Raw genomic sequence first — 14,551 nt, forward strand, 5'->3', positions numbered from 1 at the left:
TGAAGAATGTAGCCTGGCCCGTAATCAGCCAAAAATATAGACCGCCAAGGACCAAGGGCAGTAGTTGGTTGGTATTAACCCCTTTGCTTATTCTTGTTCGCGGCTAAATGGTCACTGTTGGGTTCCAAGACTATCGCAATCAACCAGAATAGGAGTATGAAAGCGTATACCACTTTCCTATATAAAACAAGTGAAGAGATATAGACGATGCTTCCTGTCACGGTGATGTCTGTTTCGAGATTAGGTAACAGATACAAGTTGTTCTTTCAAGCACAAGACCGCAACGCCAATAGCAAACTTCATGCAAGCCGACAGTCGGCAACACTGAGTGGGCAGTTACCGTAGGTATGGCCCTACCGCCTCAGCTGCACACACATAGATATCCTTGCTGCCAGCGATGGCTAGATGGTGAAGGCAAAGTCTGGCCGCTTATCGCCAGCAATCCATCCACAAGTAGAATGTCCAAAAACTTCCTTCACCCAACGCAGGAAAGTTAGGGTGGAAGAACAAGAAGTAGTTTCTCATAAAGCCGTCCAAGACTGGTCGAGCTGGTAGATGGAAGGAACTAATCCTCTCAAGAGAGACGGTTTCTTGGGCAGACAACTTCCTCATACGCGTTGTGTCGATGGATCTATAACAAGCGAGCAGCACGAATGGCAAGAGGTGCTCGTAGTTGGCCTGTCTCAATGGTGGACAAAATGGGAGCGAGCCTGATGGGAACTGTGAGTTAATCATGGGATCTGTTTTTGAGGGTCCGTACTTTGCCCAACATCTCCTGTAGTGTGCCCCTTTGACATGTTTGGCCCCATTCCACAATTCAGCGATGTCTCGCGATAGAGTTGTTGATTATTCGTCATGGCCGAGCTCTGGTCCGTCGGATCGGCCCAGTGGTGGTCTCCACATTTGACCGGCTCGTCGTATATGCTCGGCAGGTTAATGTCTGATAGCAGCCAGCTAGACTCAGACGTATTTATCAGATAATTGAACATCAAATTCAGACCAGCCCTTCTGTTGAGAAAGGGGAACGTGCACTGAGATTAATTCTCGCTCCACAGTCGCTGGCTGCCGTGGCCACCGGAGTGTATTGACTTTGGTAGGCGTGGCCAACATCCGATGTAACGGCTCTATAAGGTGGCCTAGGCAAATAGAAGTAGGCGTGCTGAGCTCAACAGATCAGTGTGCCTCGACAGGCGAACCGTCTTGAAGTCTTGAGAGGAACAGGGCAATTGTTTTGCCTCCTGCGACAGTTGGTGCATTGGATTCTAGCCTCCCATACATCGCAGCAGATCTTTTTGGATCGGCATAACCTGCTTCAGTTCTCGACCGGTCACAGGTGAATACGCGAAGAAATTTCTTAATTTAACGTGGGTATTTAATAACCTGACCATTGTAGGTCAACATTCGAAAGAGAGCCAGTTAGATTGACTGAAAGAATGCGCTGTGTTATAGAAATCTAGCCGTGGGCATAGGGGGGAAAACCGGCGAACGAAACAAAACCCCTCTGCCCTCTGCTCATTTGCAAACTAACCACTCTAACCCTGTTCCAAGCGCAGTGTCCAGTCACAGTCCCTAAACCCTATCCACTAACGCATCCATTACTTCGTCTCAACCCAGCCCGGCCGTTCGCTTGGCGGGACGCTCGAGGGAAGCTCACATTCCTCTTCCGACGGGGGGGAAGACCCTGTCCCACTTAGTTTCGAATGCGAGGAGAGTCCCAGCACACCTAGAAAGGGACTTCCACTGGTCAAGGATGGCTTCGATTATTTCTGCATCCCAATCTGGGTCTTTGCCAGTAACTCCAGACACGTGAAGATCGTGTTTGATCCACTCCCTGGCTGCCTTGGCATTGGGAACCCTTGTAGTGAGAACCGAAGAGTAAGAATGGGCCAGTACCATCAACAGTCGGTGGTGCTGTACGCAGCGGTGCTGAGCTCAGCAGTCTTTTACTCACGCAGCTGTGAGGAATGATGAGTGGACGCTTCAGCAGCAACGGACTTTGGTTGCTCTTCAGATTGACTGTTCGACTGGCCCTGGTCGTCAGGGCGCATCGGCCAGGCAGGTCCGTCATCCACCACGGCCGGCGTCGAATATTTGGTCTTGCCCTGCCAGACAAACCTCAGCCCGGGGTGAACGATAAACCCCGTTTTGGTTGCAGACCACACTGCCTCCCACTCTTTGGGTTGACCCAGAAGAACGATTGCAGAGTTGGCAGCGATCTCAAGTATGTCACCATGAGCTTCTCGAATCGATTATCTCGTGGGTGGTCTGTTCTGAGCGCCTCTGGTTGCAAAACATTGATGATAGCCGGAACCATGGCCCGAAGTCTTTCCTTCCTGGGATCATCCTCTTCGAAAGGCTTGCATGGGATTGGCAAAAGGGACCAGGGGTAGTCCTGGAGCATAAGTATGCTTTCTCGCCAAGCAGCGATGGCCCTCATCCCTGTGTCGCCATTAATACAATGAATACACTGTGAAGTTACTCGGAAGGGTCAACTTACTTCTCGGAATATCATAGACTCGGCACACAAGCTGGTAGCAGCTAAGATCTCGGGAGGAAGAAGGCAGTCATCAACAGGGCAGGCAGGCTGCATGCGCTTGAAGATGACTTGTGCGAGGAAGCACCTGATGGCCGGGACTCGCGTGGAAACGTTGCTGATAGACTTCGACCAGGTCCCACCGTTGATAGGTTCCCCAGCTAGACGAACGAGCTCAGATTTGTTGAAAAGAGACTCTGAGACATCTGGCTTCCGCTGGAACCTGCGGCCGAAGAAAAACGTGGCGAAGCCCTCAAGGTCGTGATCAAAATTAACAGCCTCTTTGAGTTCGCAGGTGGCCGACAGCTCATACACGCCAATGTTGACTTCATTGATGGCATCTGGCGGCGGAACCAGCACGGCAGGCGAGGGCTGGGGTTGCATGGTGATGACGCGGTTAGGAGGCACATAGTAGGCGGAGATGATTCTAGATATGCCCAATATCACGGCTATGAGAATCAGGGAGCCAGCGAAGCCGACAGCGACCCCGACACCGATAGCCTGATCAACTGTGAGCGCCATGAGAATCGAGGTATGGAGAGTGAGAGTGAAGATGAGTGGAAGGCGAAGAGAGGAGGGGAGGGCATGGACGCCGGAGGTTGTTCAAGTACCTCCCCATCGTTGTTGCACGGATCAAGACACCTGACCCTGGCACCCTCAGCATGGACATGAATGCTGTTTACGCCGTGGCTCGATTGATTGCCCACCAACTTATTCACATTTGTATTGTTGTTTGAGTGCTGTCTGGGCGGCAGCAGACAGACAGACAGCCAAAACGAATCCATGTGGCATACCGTGGCTGCCTAGGCTGTCCTTTTCTGTCTTTTCTCTGTTTTGGGATCTTGTGGCTCAGTTAACCCATCAAGGGCCGGGCTTCAACTATAACAAAGAACACATTGTCAACACATCATAGCATCATAACCCAATGCTAGCACAGTGGCCTTTTTTTTAACCTTCTGCTGCCTGCAGAAGAAGAGTCATACCTAGCTGCATCATCATGAAAGGTTAAACCTCTCATGGGGTGCTTTTAACTGCTCTAACCTCCACTTTTCTCTGTTTTGAATTTTGTCCGTTGACTCCTAAGGCATCCCGCCCTCACAGTCGGCTGGGACCTACAAAGTGCCCGGCTCCCCAACCACAGCTTCGCGACTCCCATGACAGACTCACTCATTCATCATTAACGAGATTCCAACTCTCCATGCAACATGGCGATCGACTTGACCGTCGAAATAGACGTTGGAGTGAGCGGTAGGGCCCCCTTTCTTTGATCATCGATGCTTCTGAGATCGACACCACCGAGAGCCTATCCATCAAGAAACGGTTCAAGACGTACTTTGGAGAAAACGACTCGAATCATACAGCAGCTGACAATACGTATACTGGCTACCTGAAATGCTTACATGACGAGCTTTCAGAGCGGTCTGTCCGTGATGGAATACTCGGTAAAACATGGAAGCACGCAAGCATCTCCTGTGTCCTCAGCACGCCGGTTTGTTGGGACACCTCTGTAGTGGCTCGGTTCAAAACCTTGATATCCAGGGCCGGGTTCGAGAAAGTGCAGAGCCAACTCCCTGGCCGTGGTGTCCATACCGTCGCCATTACCATGATAGAACCCCAAGCCATAGCCACTTTCGAGCTCCACACCTCAAAGCCCGTTGCGAACCTCCGGGCAGGCAGTCTCATCTCTTGCCATGTATTGACTTAGTGCTGGCCATGATTGTGTAGAGAGGCCATAATGCCATGATTGTCCATGCTGGTGCTGGCACAGTGGTATTAACCCCCCTCTTGACCAAGAGATCAAAAAGATCACCGACCGCATCTCTGAGCGGACGAATCGACGAAATGAATCACTGAAAAGTCTTCAATTCTGCTCCATCTTCCCGTCAGCGGGCTGACAATCTACCCAGGATCATCTTCTGCTCTCTGGAAGACTCGGGCAAAAGAGATCAGGAACGGGGAAGAGCTCGAATTTGAACGCAAGATGTTTTTTGAGCCAGACGAACGCCGGGTTTGAAATGTCGAGATTGCCAGCAGCCTGGCGGATGACCCCTTGCCGTCCAAGGGTATGTCCACGGCCTAATCACGTCTAGAGCATCCACGTTGACAGGCTTGGAGTTTATTGCGACCCATCAAGTCATGCGTGCCAATCTCTTGGAGGCTGAGGTGAAGAAGCGCAAGGTCATTTGGCGCAAGGAGTACTTCCTTCAGGTCGAGTTCGAGGTCAAGGCGACGATCGGACTGGCCGATGCCCATTTCCTGTGTGGTAAGAAGAAACCCCCAGCATCACGTAGACTTATGACACTGACTTGGGGTAGTGGACGCTGGGGAAGAAAGATCAGTGAGCCGACCACGGTTCCCGTATTTCGCAAACCACTGATCAGGGGCTTGGATGAAGTCGAGGGGGAGTAGGCTGAGGATGAGCTCTGTTTTCTTCGCGTGTGACGTCTTTGCTTCTTGCTGCGGTGGTTGTGTTGCAGATTGGGTACCTCGGGAATTCCTAACAGAAGGTTCAACAGAAATAAAGCTACGAGGTGAATAGATTCACTTGTTAGCAAGGGCTTATCGTAGAGCAACTCTCATCTCCCCACCAGCGTTACATACTGCGTAGTGCACCAGGATGTAGGCTCTTCCTCCCATTCGCCAAGCCTTCCAATCCCCTTGAGGATTGTGTCCTCGGTAATCAGACTCCAGGATCGCATTCCAATCACCACCACCCTGTTGCCGATTGGTCGACTTGGAAACGCATGGAGTCGGGAATACCCTTCCGTTTATTCCCGCCAACAATGGCAGTTCGATTACTTGACCATGCCCCCACCTAAACGAGAGCGAGGGAGCGTCGGGGGTTATTCACGACGCGAGAAGGCGAAGGACCACGTGAAACATGACGGGGGGATATTTCCGGCCGAGCTTCTCCAGATGTCTTTAAGTTATCTCGTTTCTCGGCTTTGTCGGAGCTCCTGTCGACTCTGAAGCATCCTTATTGCCGTCTCAACCCAACCTCTATGAACCTACAACGAGTCGGCTTGTCAGCCATTCGTGGTATGACTCTCAATGGCACATTGTCTTGACTCAATTGCTGACAAGCTTCGATCAGGCACGGCGAGACCAAATGTATTTTTCAACCAGGACGTTCCCAAACTGGCTGTCGCCCGCCTGTTGTCACAACACTCACGGTACGCTTAACATCCCCCATACCAAAGACGATTACCTTCCAATGGATTGAGTCCAAGCCTGATCTAACACATACCGCCTAGAAGCCCACTGACCATCGTGCGAATGAGCGCCAAAGAAGGCCACGACATACTCGTCAAACAACGCCTCAACCGGCCCGTCACCCCCCACCTCAGTATCTACAAGATCGGCCAGGTCTGGCTCAGCGCCTCGGCCTGGACCCGAATCACCGGCATTGCCCTTGGAGGCACAGCGTACCTCACCCTCTGCGCCTACGCCGTCGCCCCGCTCTTTGGCTTGCCGTTCGACTCGGCCGCGGTAGCGTCGGCCTTTGGCTCTTTGCCCTTTGTCGTCAAGGCGGCTGTCAAGTTTGGCATTTTGGGTTTCCCGTTCTCGTATCACTTCATCAACGGGGTTAGACACTTGGTCTTTGACTTGGGATTTGGTTACAAGAAGACGCAATTCAGAAAGTCGGAGGCGGCTACTTGGACACTTAGCATAATTGGTGGACTTGTTCTAGCCTTCTTTCTCTAATCGGCTGATTGTATCAAGGGAAATCGTCTAGAATGGTTCGGTCAGGTTGTTAAAGGCTATTGAGAGTGACGAGGTCTTGAGTAGGCACTACCTCGTCTGGTCATGATAGAAGTAAGTGTTATGAACAGCTATTGTGTTTTTGTTATGGTTGAAGCTGGGCCCATGATGAGATAACTGAGCCGCTAGACAGATAGTCATGAACAGCGTGTCTTGGGTCAAAAGTTTTCCTCAATCTATAATATTGTGTAATTTTTATAACAAAACTTTCGAGAAGTTTCTATTTGATACGAAACAAATCTTACAGCGACGCTTCGGTACTCTTCTGCGCCCCTAATATTTATGTGCCAGCACACTTTCGCTACAACTCTACAACTTCATCCAACTCGGCAAAGACCGGGGAGCCGGAAAATAATCCATGCCTCAATCAATGCTCCCGCCTAGCGGCAAGCCTCGGGACTCAACTCACACGCGGGCCGGAGGTGTACTTCCAGGAGCGGCTCCAGGGGTCATTCCATCCGGGGGACTACCTCCAGGGCCACCAGCACCCGAGTTCTCATTGGCGACGCCTCCGGACTCGTAAAGGTAGGCTGCCGGGGTGACGGACTGAGACTGGGTGGCGTTGATACCAAAGGCAAGCCAGGCGAAGAGGCCGTCGGTGATGTCATCTCCGAGCATGGTGTATTCCATAAAAGGGTCAACTCCATCGGTGGCTGTCTCTTCGCTCAGGATGCTGTCGTCGGCGTTCTCGGTGAGTTCCTGCGTGTTGGAGCTGTACGGTTCGAGAGCTTCAACCTGTGAGATGAGGTCCTGGTCGAAGAAGGCCTGGCCAACGTGGCTGGCGTAGTTTTCACTGCCCAGAGTCATGTTGGCCAGCAGAGTGGCATTTGTGTGAACCATGATGTGGATATGCGTGGCTCGGCTGGTGTAGTGGCCGGGGAAGATGGACTCGAACTGCGCGACGCCATCCGAGTCGGTGCGTTGAATTCCGCGAAGCCAGGTGTTGTTGATGTTTGTGTCGTCGGAGCTGTCACCGTTGCCGCTTGCGACGATGCCCGAATAGACACCCGTGGAGTTGCAGTGCCACATCTCGAGGTAGACGTTGGGGACTGGGTCGCAGGTCTCAACGTCAATGACCTGGTAGTCGAGGACAATGCCGAGGCCCTCCTGTTCTTCAACAATGTTCTCGCGGACGTATTCTCCTGCGACATCTGACCGTGTTAGAATTTACATACAACAAGACACGGCTGAGCTCTTACAATAAGGCCCTTGGGTAACCTCGGGGGTCAACACGCAAGAGTTGATTCCAGCAAAGAGCGTGCTGGCGTCCGTGTTCAGAGTATATCCCTGATCCGTCTGGTTATGAGAAGCGCTCAGGACAGATTCGAGGTCGCGCTTCTTGAGGCCGCGCTTCTGCCGGGCCTTGGAGATTTGCGCTGAGCGCCGAGCAACATTCCTTGCCTCGACGCCTCGGGCCTTGAGTTTCTCAGCGCAGTGGGCGAGTGAGGATCGCTTCACCGAGTTGAGGAAATCGCGTCGCTCAGCCGCCTCCTGGGCGACGTTATGTCCCGGGTGAGCGGTGGCAGCTCCCGACAGCAGGAGGAAGCTGGCAAAGAGGTTCGTGGTGAGACGCATTGTGGTGTAGGCGTAGTTGAGACTTGGCGGAAGGATGATGAATCTGGTAGGATGGGATAAGTGGTTGTCCGAAGAGTGAAGCGTTCAATGCTGTTGATGCTTTACAATTGCTTCACATCATAGGGCCTACTTATAGTTTCTCCATCTTCTTCTCAGGTTACATTCAATCTATCCAAAGACAGCCCACATCACGGTGCTTGCTAGTCATTGCGCCCCCCAGAGACAAACAACGAAACACGCTGACGCGTTGCCGTGCCCAGGGAGTCGCATATGGACATTCCCCGGAGATGCCCAGGGGAGATCAAAATCTCTGCCCTGCGGCAATGACGACGAATTAAGCAGTGCAGCCGAGGCACGTCACCCCTGACGCAAGGGGCACTCGTCAAAGAAGCGCCACCTATCACAACTGCCGTGAAACAAACCCAGATCCCGGCAAGGCAAATCTGGATATTGATTCTGCCGAATAAGACGACCCCCATTGGTCAATTGGCGCGGCCGGACACGCAAGCCTCTCGGGGCGATGTGGGGATGACTCGGCCGGATGGCGTCTCCCACATCCCGGGGCATGAATTTCGTATAAGCCACTAGCAGCGTCACGGCCGCCACTGTCTTACCCTATTTATGGCTCATAACTGGGATCGTAAGGACCGCATCTGGCTGCTGCTGCCGAGGCCTCTTATACTGCCGTTGCGCTCAAATAACTTATGAGAAGGGAAAGATTCTTGACATAATAAGGAAGCGCAAATCACGCTCAGGAGTATTACCGCAATGAAGGTGCTCGTGACAAAGTCTAACACGAGACCGACGTACCATCTTCCGTCTCGCTCGCTGTTACAGCTGTCTCATCCGTAGAGGTCTTTTCTGCGTTCCGTCTTACTTCGTTTCATAGCTGCCTTCTCGTACAGCTGCTACACGACGAAGCCGATGGCCTCACCCCTGCGATCGCCGGCCCTTCCATCCTTCACTTAGTCCTCTTCGACTTCATTCAAGCCCATGAGCAGAGTGATGAAGGAGTTGCTATCAGCCAAACTCATCCCAACCGGTTCGCTGACCTGATTGCCACCCTCGTCCACTACATCAGTCGGTGGTGCGGTTCTTGAAGCTGTTGGGGGACTCTTCTCACCGCCGATAAAGTGGGCCTGTGTTAGCCCAACTTGCTTGATCCAGAAATTGACTTGGACATGGCGTTCTTTGCGCCAGAAGAGGGTGCTGTGGGAGGAGGGTCGAAAACTGGTGGTGACACTGTTGAGGCGAGGGGAGCCAGGCAAACCTTATAAGCCACGACATTGACCGATTGTTGATGTCTGCACAAGAAACGAAGCAGGCAGCCACATCATGCCGTTGGCTTCCGTTGCCGGTGACAGAGACAGGCCGACTGCTTGGAGGTTGGCCATGATTTCCTGCCCGCGCCGTGCTGTATTGGCTTATATGTTGATGCCGGCATCCACTCGTCACGGTTGTAGGCCTTCCCAAGCTGGTTAGTCCAGTCGGGGAGGTTGCTGTACACCCTCCAGGGTCTCGCTAGGTATCAACCCCCCCTTCTACAACAATCAATAAGTTGGGTAGGCAATCAACCAAGCCCCGGCACAAACGCCATCTGGTCATGCAGCCAGCACCTCATGCAAGGGGTAAATAACTACGCCTGTTTCCTGCTGTTGTCCTAACCCATGGCCAAGTACTTGAAGAGGTCGGAGCCACCAGCAGAATAGAATGTTTGACTAACCACCATTAGCCTTTCTTCACCTACACTTCAGGGTCGTCTTATCTCTTCGTTTCTTCCTTCTCTTCACCATGGGCCTCACTATCGCCCAGGCCATTGGTATCGGGGTAGCTGTTGGCTTTGTTGGAGCCCCGATTCTGATGATGATACTCTTGTGCATATCTCATTGCTCATCCACCGAGACCGTCCCCTCCGGCCCTGTTATGCTGAAACGGATAGAGTCTTTACCCTAGGTCAAGCAGCCTAGCCCTAACCCCCGGGTCTTGACTGCGCCTCGCGATCCGGCTTCTTGGAGAAACCCCATCACCAACTCGCACAGAACGCTGCCCGACCGTGTTGATGATTTCACAACCCTCCACGAAATTAGGCAGGGCGTCGGTTTCGAGTATGACCTCCGAATTTTTGTCGAGAATTTTATCGACAGCCGCCACCGGGAACAGCCTCGTGTCTCGCCATCCATCTTTAACGAAGATGAACTTGTTCGCCTCGCAGGAGAACCCGCCAACGGCGGAACTTGGTCCGAGACCATCTTCAACGTGGCCACGCGAGGCGCTGCAGTCAGATGCTTCCTTGCGCAACTCATCTTTAAGCGCATGCATCCCAGCTGTCCCGTTCAAGAGTCCCTAATCGCTCCAGAGATTTCAAGCTGTTATCAACTCGTGTGCCGAATCTATCAGAACCCATGCAGTAGGTTAAGCCGAGAGCCCTTAGCCTTAGCATGAAATCCAGTATTAACTGGGTCCTAGGGGAAAATATTATTGGCGTTTGGCGCGAGTGTGTGTATCTCTTGCAAGCGTGTCCTTGGCAGCTCGACCATCTCCCGTCCTGGCGTTTTGGTGAAGATGACCCTCGGAAAGAGAGAACTTGGGCTATGGTCCCCGGTATTGTTAATTCACTACACCTCGAATCTCTCAGAAATGATCTTGATCTCGAGAAGGGTTCGCTAGAGGTATTTACAGGCCAAACGCTCGAGAAGGCTGCTAATTCCGCTATGACCCTTCTCGGCCAGCCCTCTGAATGGGAGGCTGTGTGGACTTCACCCGAGCCAGGGTTTATTGTCTTCCCAGAGGTGAGGTTTACCTGGAATGGCAAGACCAAGTATTCAAAGCCGGCCGAGGTGGATGTCAACGTTCCCAAGCCAGTGCCTTCTGACAGGCCGAATACCGAAACTGGCGAGCAGCACAGTTCTGACGTTGGCTGCCAGTCGGATGCCGTAGCTGATGAGCAGCCAAAGCATGGCACAGTTGATGAGCAGCCAAATCATGCTGCTGCTCAAGCGCTGCCCCATGACACCATTCAACTGTCTGGAGCTGGGAACACCGACTAGTGACGGATGGAATTGGCCCCTCTCCCCCTACTCTTCCGCTCTCAATGTAGTATTTGTCCTTCTTTGCGTTTGAGGTAATTTATCAGAAATTGAAAATCATCATGTTGAATAAGCTGTGTCTATTTCACACTTACCATTGCAATCACCTCCCATTCCGTGTCCCTTGCTCCAGTCCCACATCGGCAGACCGTCTCCAGTCGGGCAAGCGTAAGACATACCTGATACAGGCTGCAATTCAACAGCATAACGTTGCCCATTCTGGACCTTCTGGACCTTCAACAAGCAAAAGTCCTATAGCTTGTTAGCCTAGATGCGCGCAGGAGAAAGGGTGACTTGCTCCTGTTCCGCCGCCGGCATCAACAACGAGGACCACCTGACCAGGCTACGACCCTGTCATCAGCAACATCTCGCTGGTGATACGTGGACCTGCCTACCTCGAACCCGAAAGTGGCTCTTTCGTAGCAAAGTTGGAATGCAGCGACAGCTTGCAGCTCGGTCAAGCCAATATCCAGACTGTGGCCGGAAGGGTTGTCAAATCCCGCGGCGGAGGCAAAATCTCGGAAAGCTTCGACAGTGAGGGCGTCCCAGGTGGCCGGGACGCTAAAAAGAAAATGAATTCTGGCATCTTCCCAAGGTGTCTTGCCTAGCATCTTGGAGGCATAATGACCTGAGATCTCTTCATGGAGGCATGCCATGAAATCGACGTACAGCGGCCGTACGTCGTCAGCGCGCTGCAAGCCTTGGTCCAGGTGAAGCTTAAACCACTCTTGAAGTGATACTTCGGTTCTCTTGTGGTCAGGAGCTTTGAGCCCCCAGCCGGCCACATTTTGGTCGCGATAGAATAGTCTGGTTAGAGTCTTGACGATATCCAGTGCTTCATCCCAGCACAAGAACTCGACCTTGTCGGCGTCCGTCCGACCCCAGGCGACACCAGTGCCTATGAAGTTAGCATACCTCCGGACAGAGGAGGCTGGGCAGCTGGATAGGGGACATACCGCTGGTACCAATATCAATACCTATGATAAGCTCGACCGACATACTGAGACATTAACCCACGGTTTGGTATGAGGGCCTGGGTAGGGTCGAGGAAAACTTGGAGGAACCAAAGCAACAAGGCAAAGCAAAGCGACAGGGGAAAAACGAGATTTATCATGGGATGCCGATCCTGCCCTCAGGCAAACTTCACCTACAAGCCCGAAAAAAGACATCCATTATCAAACGGTAAACGAGGTACGCAGCCGTGCCGTCCGGGTGCCAAATCGACCAACCGCGTTTCCTAATCAGGAAGAGCCAGGGGAGGCGCACTAGGAGGTGGCCACAGCGAACAACAATACAAATGAATAGAGGCAAACATACAAGCCATAGCGTTGCTGGGTGTTGGCCTTCTCTCTTGGCACACACCAGCCGTCACCCCATGGGCAGCAGGGTCGATTTGAGATGCTGCCCACTTACTTAACCCCCCTTTCCCTCCCCAGGTGCCGGGAACCCATCAACCAGGCACATCGAGCCCATCCCCTCCCATGGCATCTTCTACTGAATCCTGCACTTCCCAGAGTCTCACCATGGCTCAGGCCATCGGGGTCGGGGTCGTCGCTGGCTTTGTTGGGGCCGTGGTTCTTGTCGCGGCTGCCCTGTACTTGTTCATCCGCAGTCACTTTTCTGCCAACACCACCTTTCTCCATCTCCAGACTTCTCCCCCGCAGGAACCGGCTTCAGGCCAGTAGTCTGCTCCTGCGAAGGGAGTCACTTCTACGGAAGCGCACATCTCTTCTCAGGCATCTGCCCCCGACCCTCCAGACCGTGACGACGGGCTGAGCCCCCCGCCTCCAGCGCCCCGGACTGGATGGGACATCATCGTCGAGAATAAGTGGAACGACCTCTCGACTCGCCCTGATACCTTGCGCGGCCCCAAGGCAATCTCAGAGAATGTTGGCTTTGAGTATGGAATCGAAAGATTCGTGGGCGGCTGCATCATCGGCCTCGGGGACCCTGCTGACAGAGGGAAGCCTGTCCCAGAGTCCATCTTTGATGAGAACCAGCTCATACAGCTTGCAGGGGAGCCTGCCAACGGCGCTACCTGGTCCGGATTCATCTCTAACCCCGACACTCGCGCTTTGGCCATTGCCTGTTTCCTTTCGCGAGTCCTATACAGACGCATGAACCCGTTTGAGGATGCTGAGAAATGCCTGCTAGCCCCCGAGATCACCGCCTGCTACCGCATCATGACTGCGCACACCTGTACCAACCAGCATGGAAGTGAGTGTAGCCGCCCGGGATGTCTAAAACCCAAGACTAATCGACGCAGGGGATGATATCGTTGGGGAGTGGCGACATCTCGTCTACGCCGCCAACCACAGCTCGTACAATATCAGACCTCCTCGCTCAACAAGCTTTTGGAAGGACGACGTGAGAGCGGAGAGGACACATGCCATGGTTCCCCCCATTGTCGAGGCCCTGAAACTGAACGATTTGAAGCTGGATGAGTTTCCCTATGATGTAGCGGAGTACCTCAACCCCGTGTTTGAGCATGCGGCGAACTCGGCCGTGATCCTCTTCGGGCAGCCATGCGTGTGGGAAGCTGTATGGGAGTCAGACACACCGGGCATCGTTGTGTTCCCTGAGATCCGCTTCATGTGGCACGACATGCTCAAGAATTTGAGACCGGCCAGAAAGGAATTCAGACGGGTGTGAAGGTGGAGGCGATGGCTAGGGAGTGTACAAGGGAGTCACAGATGTAATTAATGGTAGATAGCGACGGGTGGATGCCACAGGTACAGATTGCACAGGGACCACTGTCTTTATGGTATTAGTTTGTGACGTATTGATAACCGTATCCTTTACTATTGTGGTCGATGGGCACTTTCCAACATGTCATCAACATCGATACCAACTTGGAATGCATGGCGGGATACCTGTCAATGTGGAGGCTGCCAGCGAACGGATTGCATTGAGAGCCTGCAGTTGCGGTGCGTACTTAATCGGTTTACAGGTTCATAGAAATGGCTGTGTGCTTTAGGCTGTCACGGTGCTTATGTATCAAATTAGATGCTTCTGCTCTCAACAACCCCTCAGGGCGCTGTGGCGGAGTGGTCTAACGCGTTAGACTGTGAGTAGTGACGCTCAAATTCAAAGGAATCCTCCACTAACACAACTAGTGAAATCTAATTCCTTCGGGAGCATCGGTTCGAACCCGATCGGCGTCGCTTTCTTTTTGCATTTTTTGCTCCTTTTTTTTTCTCACTGTCATTCCATTCCGATGTCCTCTTTCTCATCCTTTCTTCCTCTTTAACCAGCTCTTTTATCCGGTCGGTGCCCTGTGGAGCTGGACAGCCCGAGATACCTTGCCATCAACTTCCCACCGTACCTACACAGCGACGTCCTCCATCAATCCCATGGTAGAACCATGGACGAATGGCCAGGCTTGGACCATCAGGTCTGTCACTGCCCTTTGTCCGTCACAGCAGCTTTGTAATTGCCCCCGCATTGCGGACCATTGCCGGTCCGAGAAGCTTGAATAGCCGAGCAGAGAGAAATTGCGGGGGTGGATCTCGTTCGCATGAGAGAGGGCAGCCCAGCTCTCCAAGACCATCTAATTACTTGTTCTTGTTCCTGATTGTGACGATACTTGCTTTCT

The 14,551-nt window shown here is 52.7% G+C and overlaps 6 protein-coding genes across 6 annotated transcripts; 3 read left to right on the top strand and 3 right to left on the bottom strand.

Moving 5' to 3' along the window:
* Positions 1-1,943: 1,943 nt before the first annotated feature.
* On the bottom strand, positions 1,944-3,055 carry MRS44_014719 (uncharacterized protein; the record flags this gene model as incomplete). The annotated part of the gene is made up of 2 exons (XM_065618522.1): positions 1,944-2,216; positions 2,498-3,055. 2 exons carry the CDS (start codon positions 3,053-3,055, stop codon positions 1,944-1,946), a joined length of 831 nt encoding a protein of 276 aa, XP_065474594.1.
* Positions 3,056-4,669: 1,614 nt separating this feature from the next.
* On the top strand, positions 4,670-6,238 carry MRS44_014720 (uncharacterized protein; the record flags this gene model as incomplete). The annotated part of the gene is made up of 4 exons (XM_065618523.1): positions 4,670-4,796; positions 4,849-4,871; positions 5,660-5,706; positions 5,788-6,238. 4 exons carry the CDS (start codon positions 4,670-4,672, stop codon positions 6,236-6,238), a joined length of 648 nt encoding a protein of 215 aa, XP_065474595.1.
* A 462-nt stretch (positions 6,239-6,700) lies between these two features.
* On the bottom strand, positions 6,701-7,870 carry MRS44_014721 (uncharacterized protein; the record flags this gene model as incomplete). The annotated part of the gene is made up of 2 exons (XM_046272985.2): positions 6,701-7,446; positions 7,495-7,870. 2 exons carry the CDS (start codon positions 7,868-7,870, stop codon positions 6,701-6,703), a joined length of 1,122 nt encoding a protein of 373 aa, XP_046127810.2.
* Positions 7,871-9,661: 1,791 nt separating this feature from the next.
* Positions 9,662-10,917, top strand: MRS44_014722 (uncharacterized protein; the record flags this gene model as incomplete). Its single annotated transcript, XM_065618524.1, has 3 exons — positions 9,662-9,697; positions 9,824-10,277; positions 10,337-10,917. The coding sequence occupies 3 exons, from the start codon at positions 9,662-9,664 to the stop codon at positions 10,915-10,917; spliced, it is 1,071 nt and encodes a 356-aa protein (XP_065474596.1).
* A 301-nt stretch (positions 10,918-11,218) lies between these two features.
* Positions 11,219-11,955, bottom strand: MRS44_014723 (uncharacterized protein; the record flags this gene model as incomplete). Its single annotated transcript, XM_065618525.1, has 3 exons — positions 11,219-11,299; positions 11,352-11,854; positions 11,913-11,955. The coding sequence occupies 3 exons, from the start codon at positions 11,953-11,955 to the stop codon at positions 11,219-11,221; spliced, it is 627 nt and encodes a 208-aa protein (XP_065474597.1).
* Positions 11,956-12,479: 524 nt separating this feature from the next.
* On the top strand, positions 12,480-13,608 carry MRS44_014724 (uncharacterized protein; the record flags this gene model as incomplete). The annotated part of the gene is made up of 3 exons (XM_065618526.1): positions 12,480-12,530; positions 12,657-13,173; positions 13,223-13,608. The coding sequence occupies 3 exons, from the start codon at positions 12,480-12,482 to the stop codon at positions 13,606-13,608; spliced, it is 954 nt and encodes a 317-aa protein (XP_065474598.1).
* Between the last annotated feature and the right edge of the window lie 943 nt (positions 13,609-14,551).

The sequence above is a fragment of the Fusarium solani genome (genome assembly GCF_023522795.1).
Source record: "Fusarium solani strain SB1 chromosome Unknown bctg00000010, whole genome shotgun sequence".
NCBI classification, from domain to species: Eukaryota; Fungi; Ascomycota; class Sordariomycetes; order Hypocreales; family Nectriaceae; genus Fusarium; species Fusarium solani.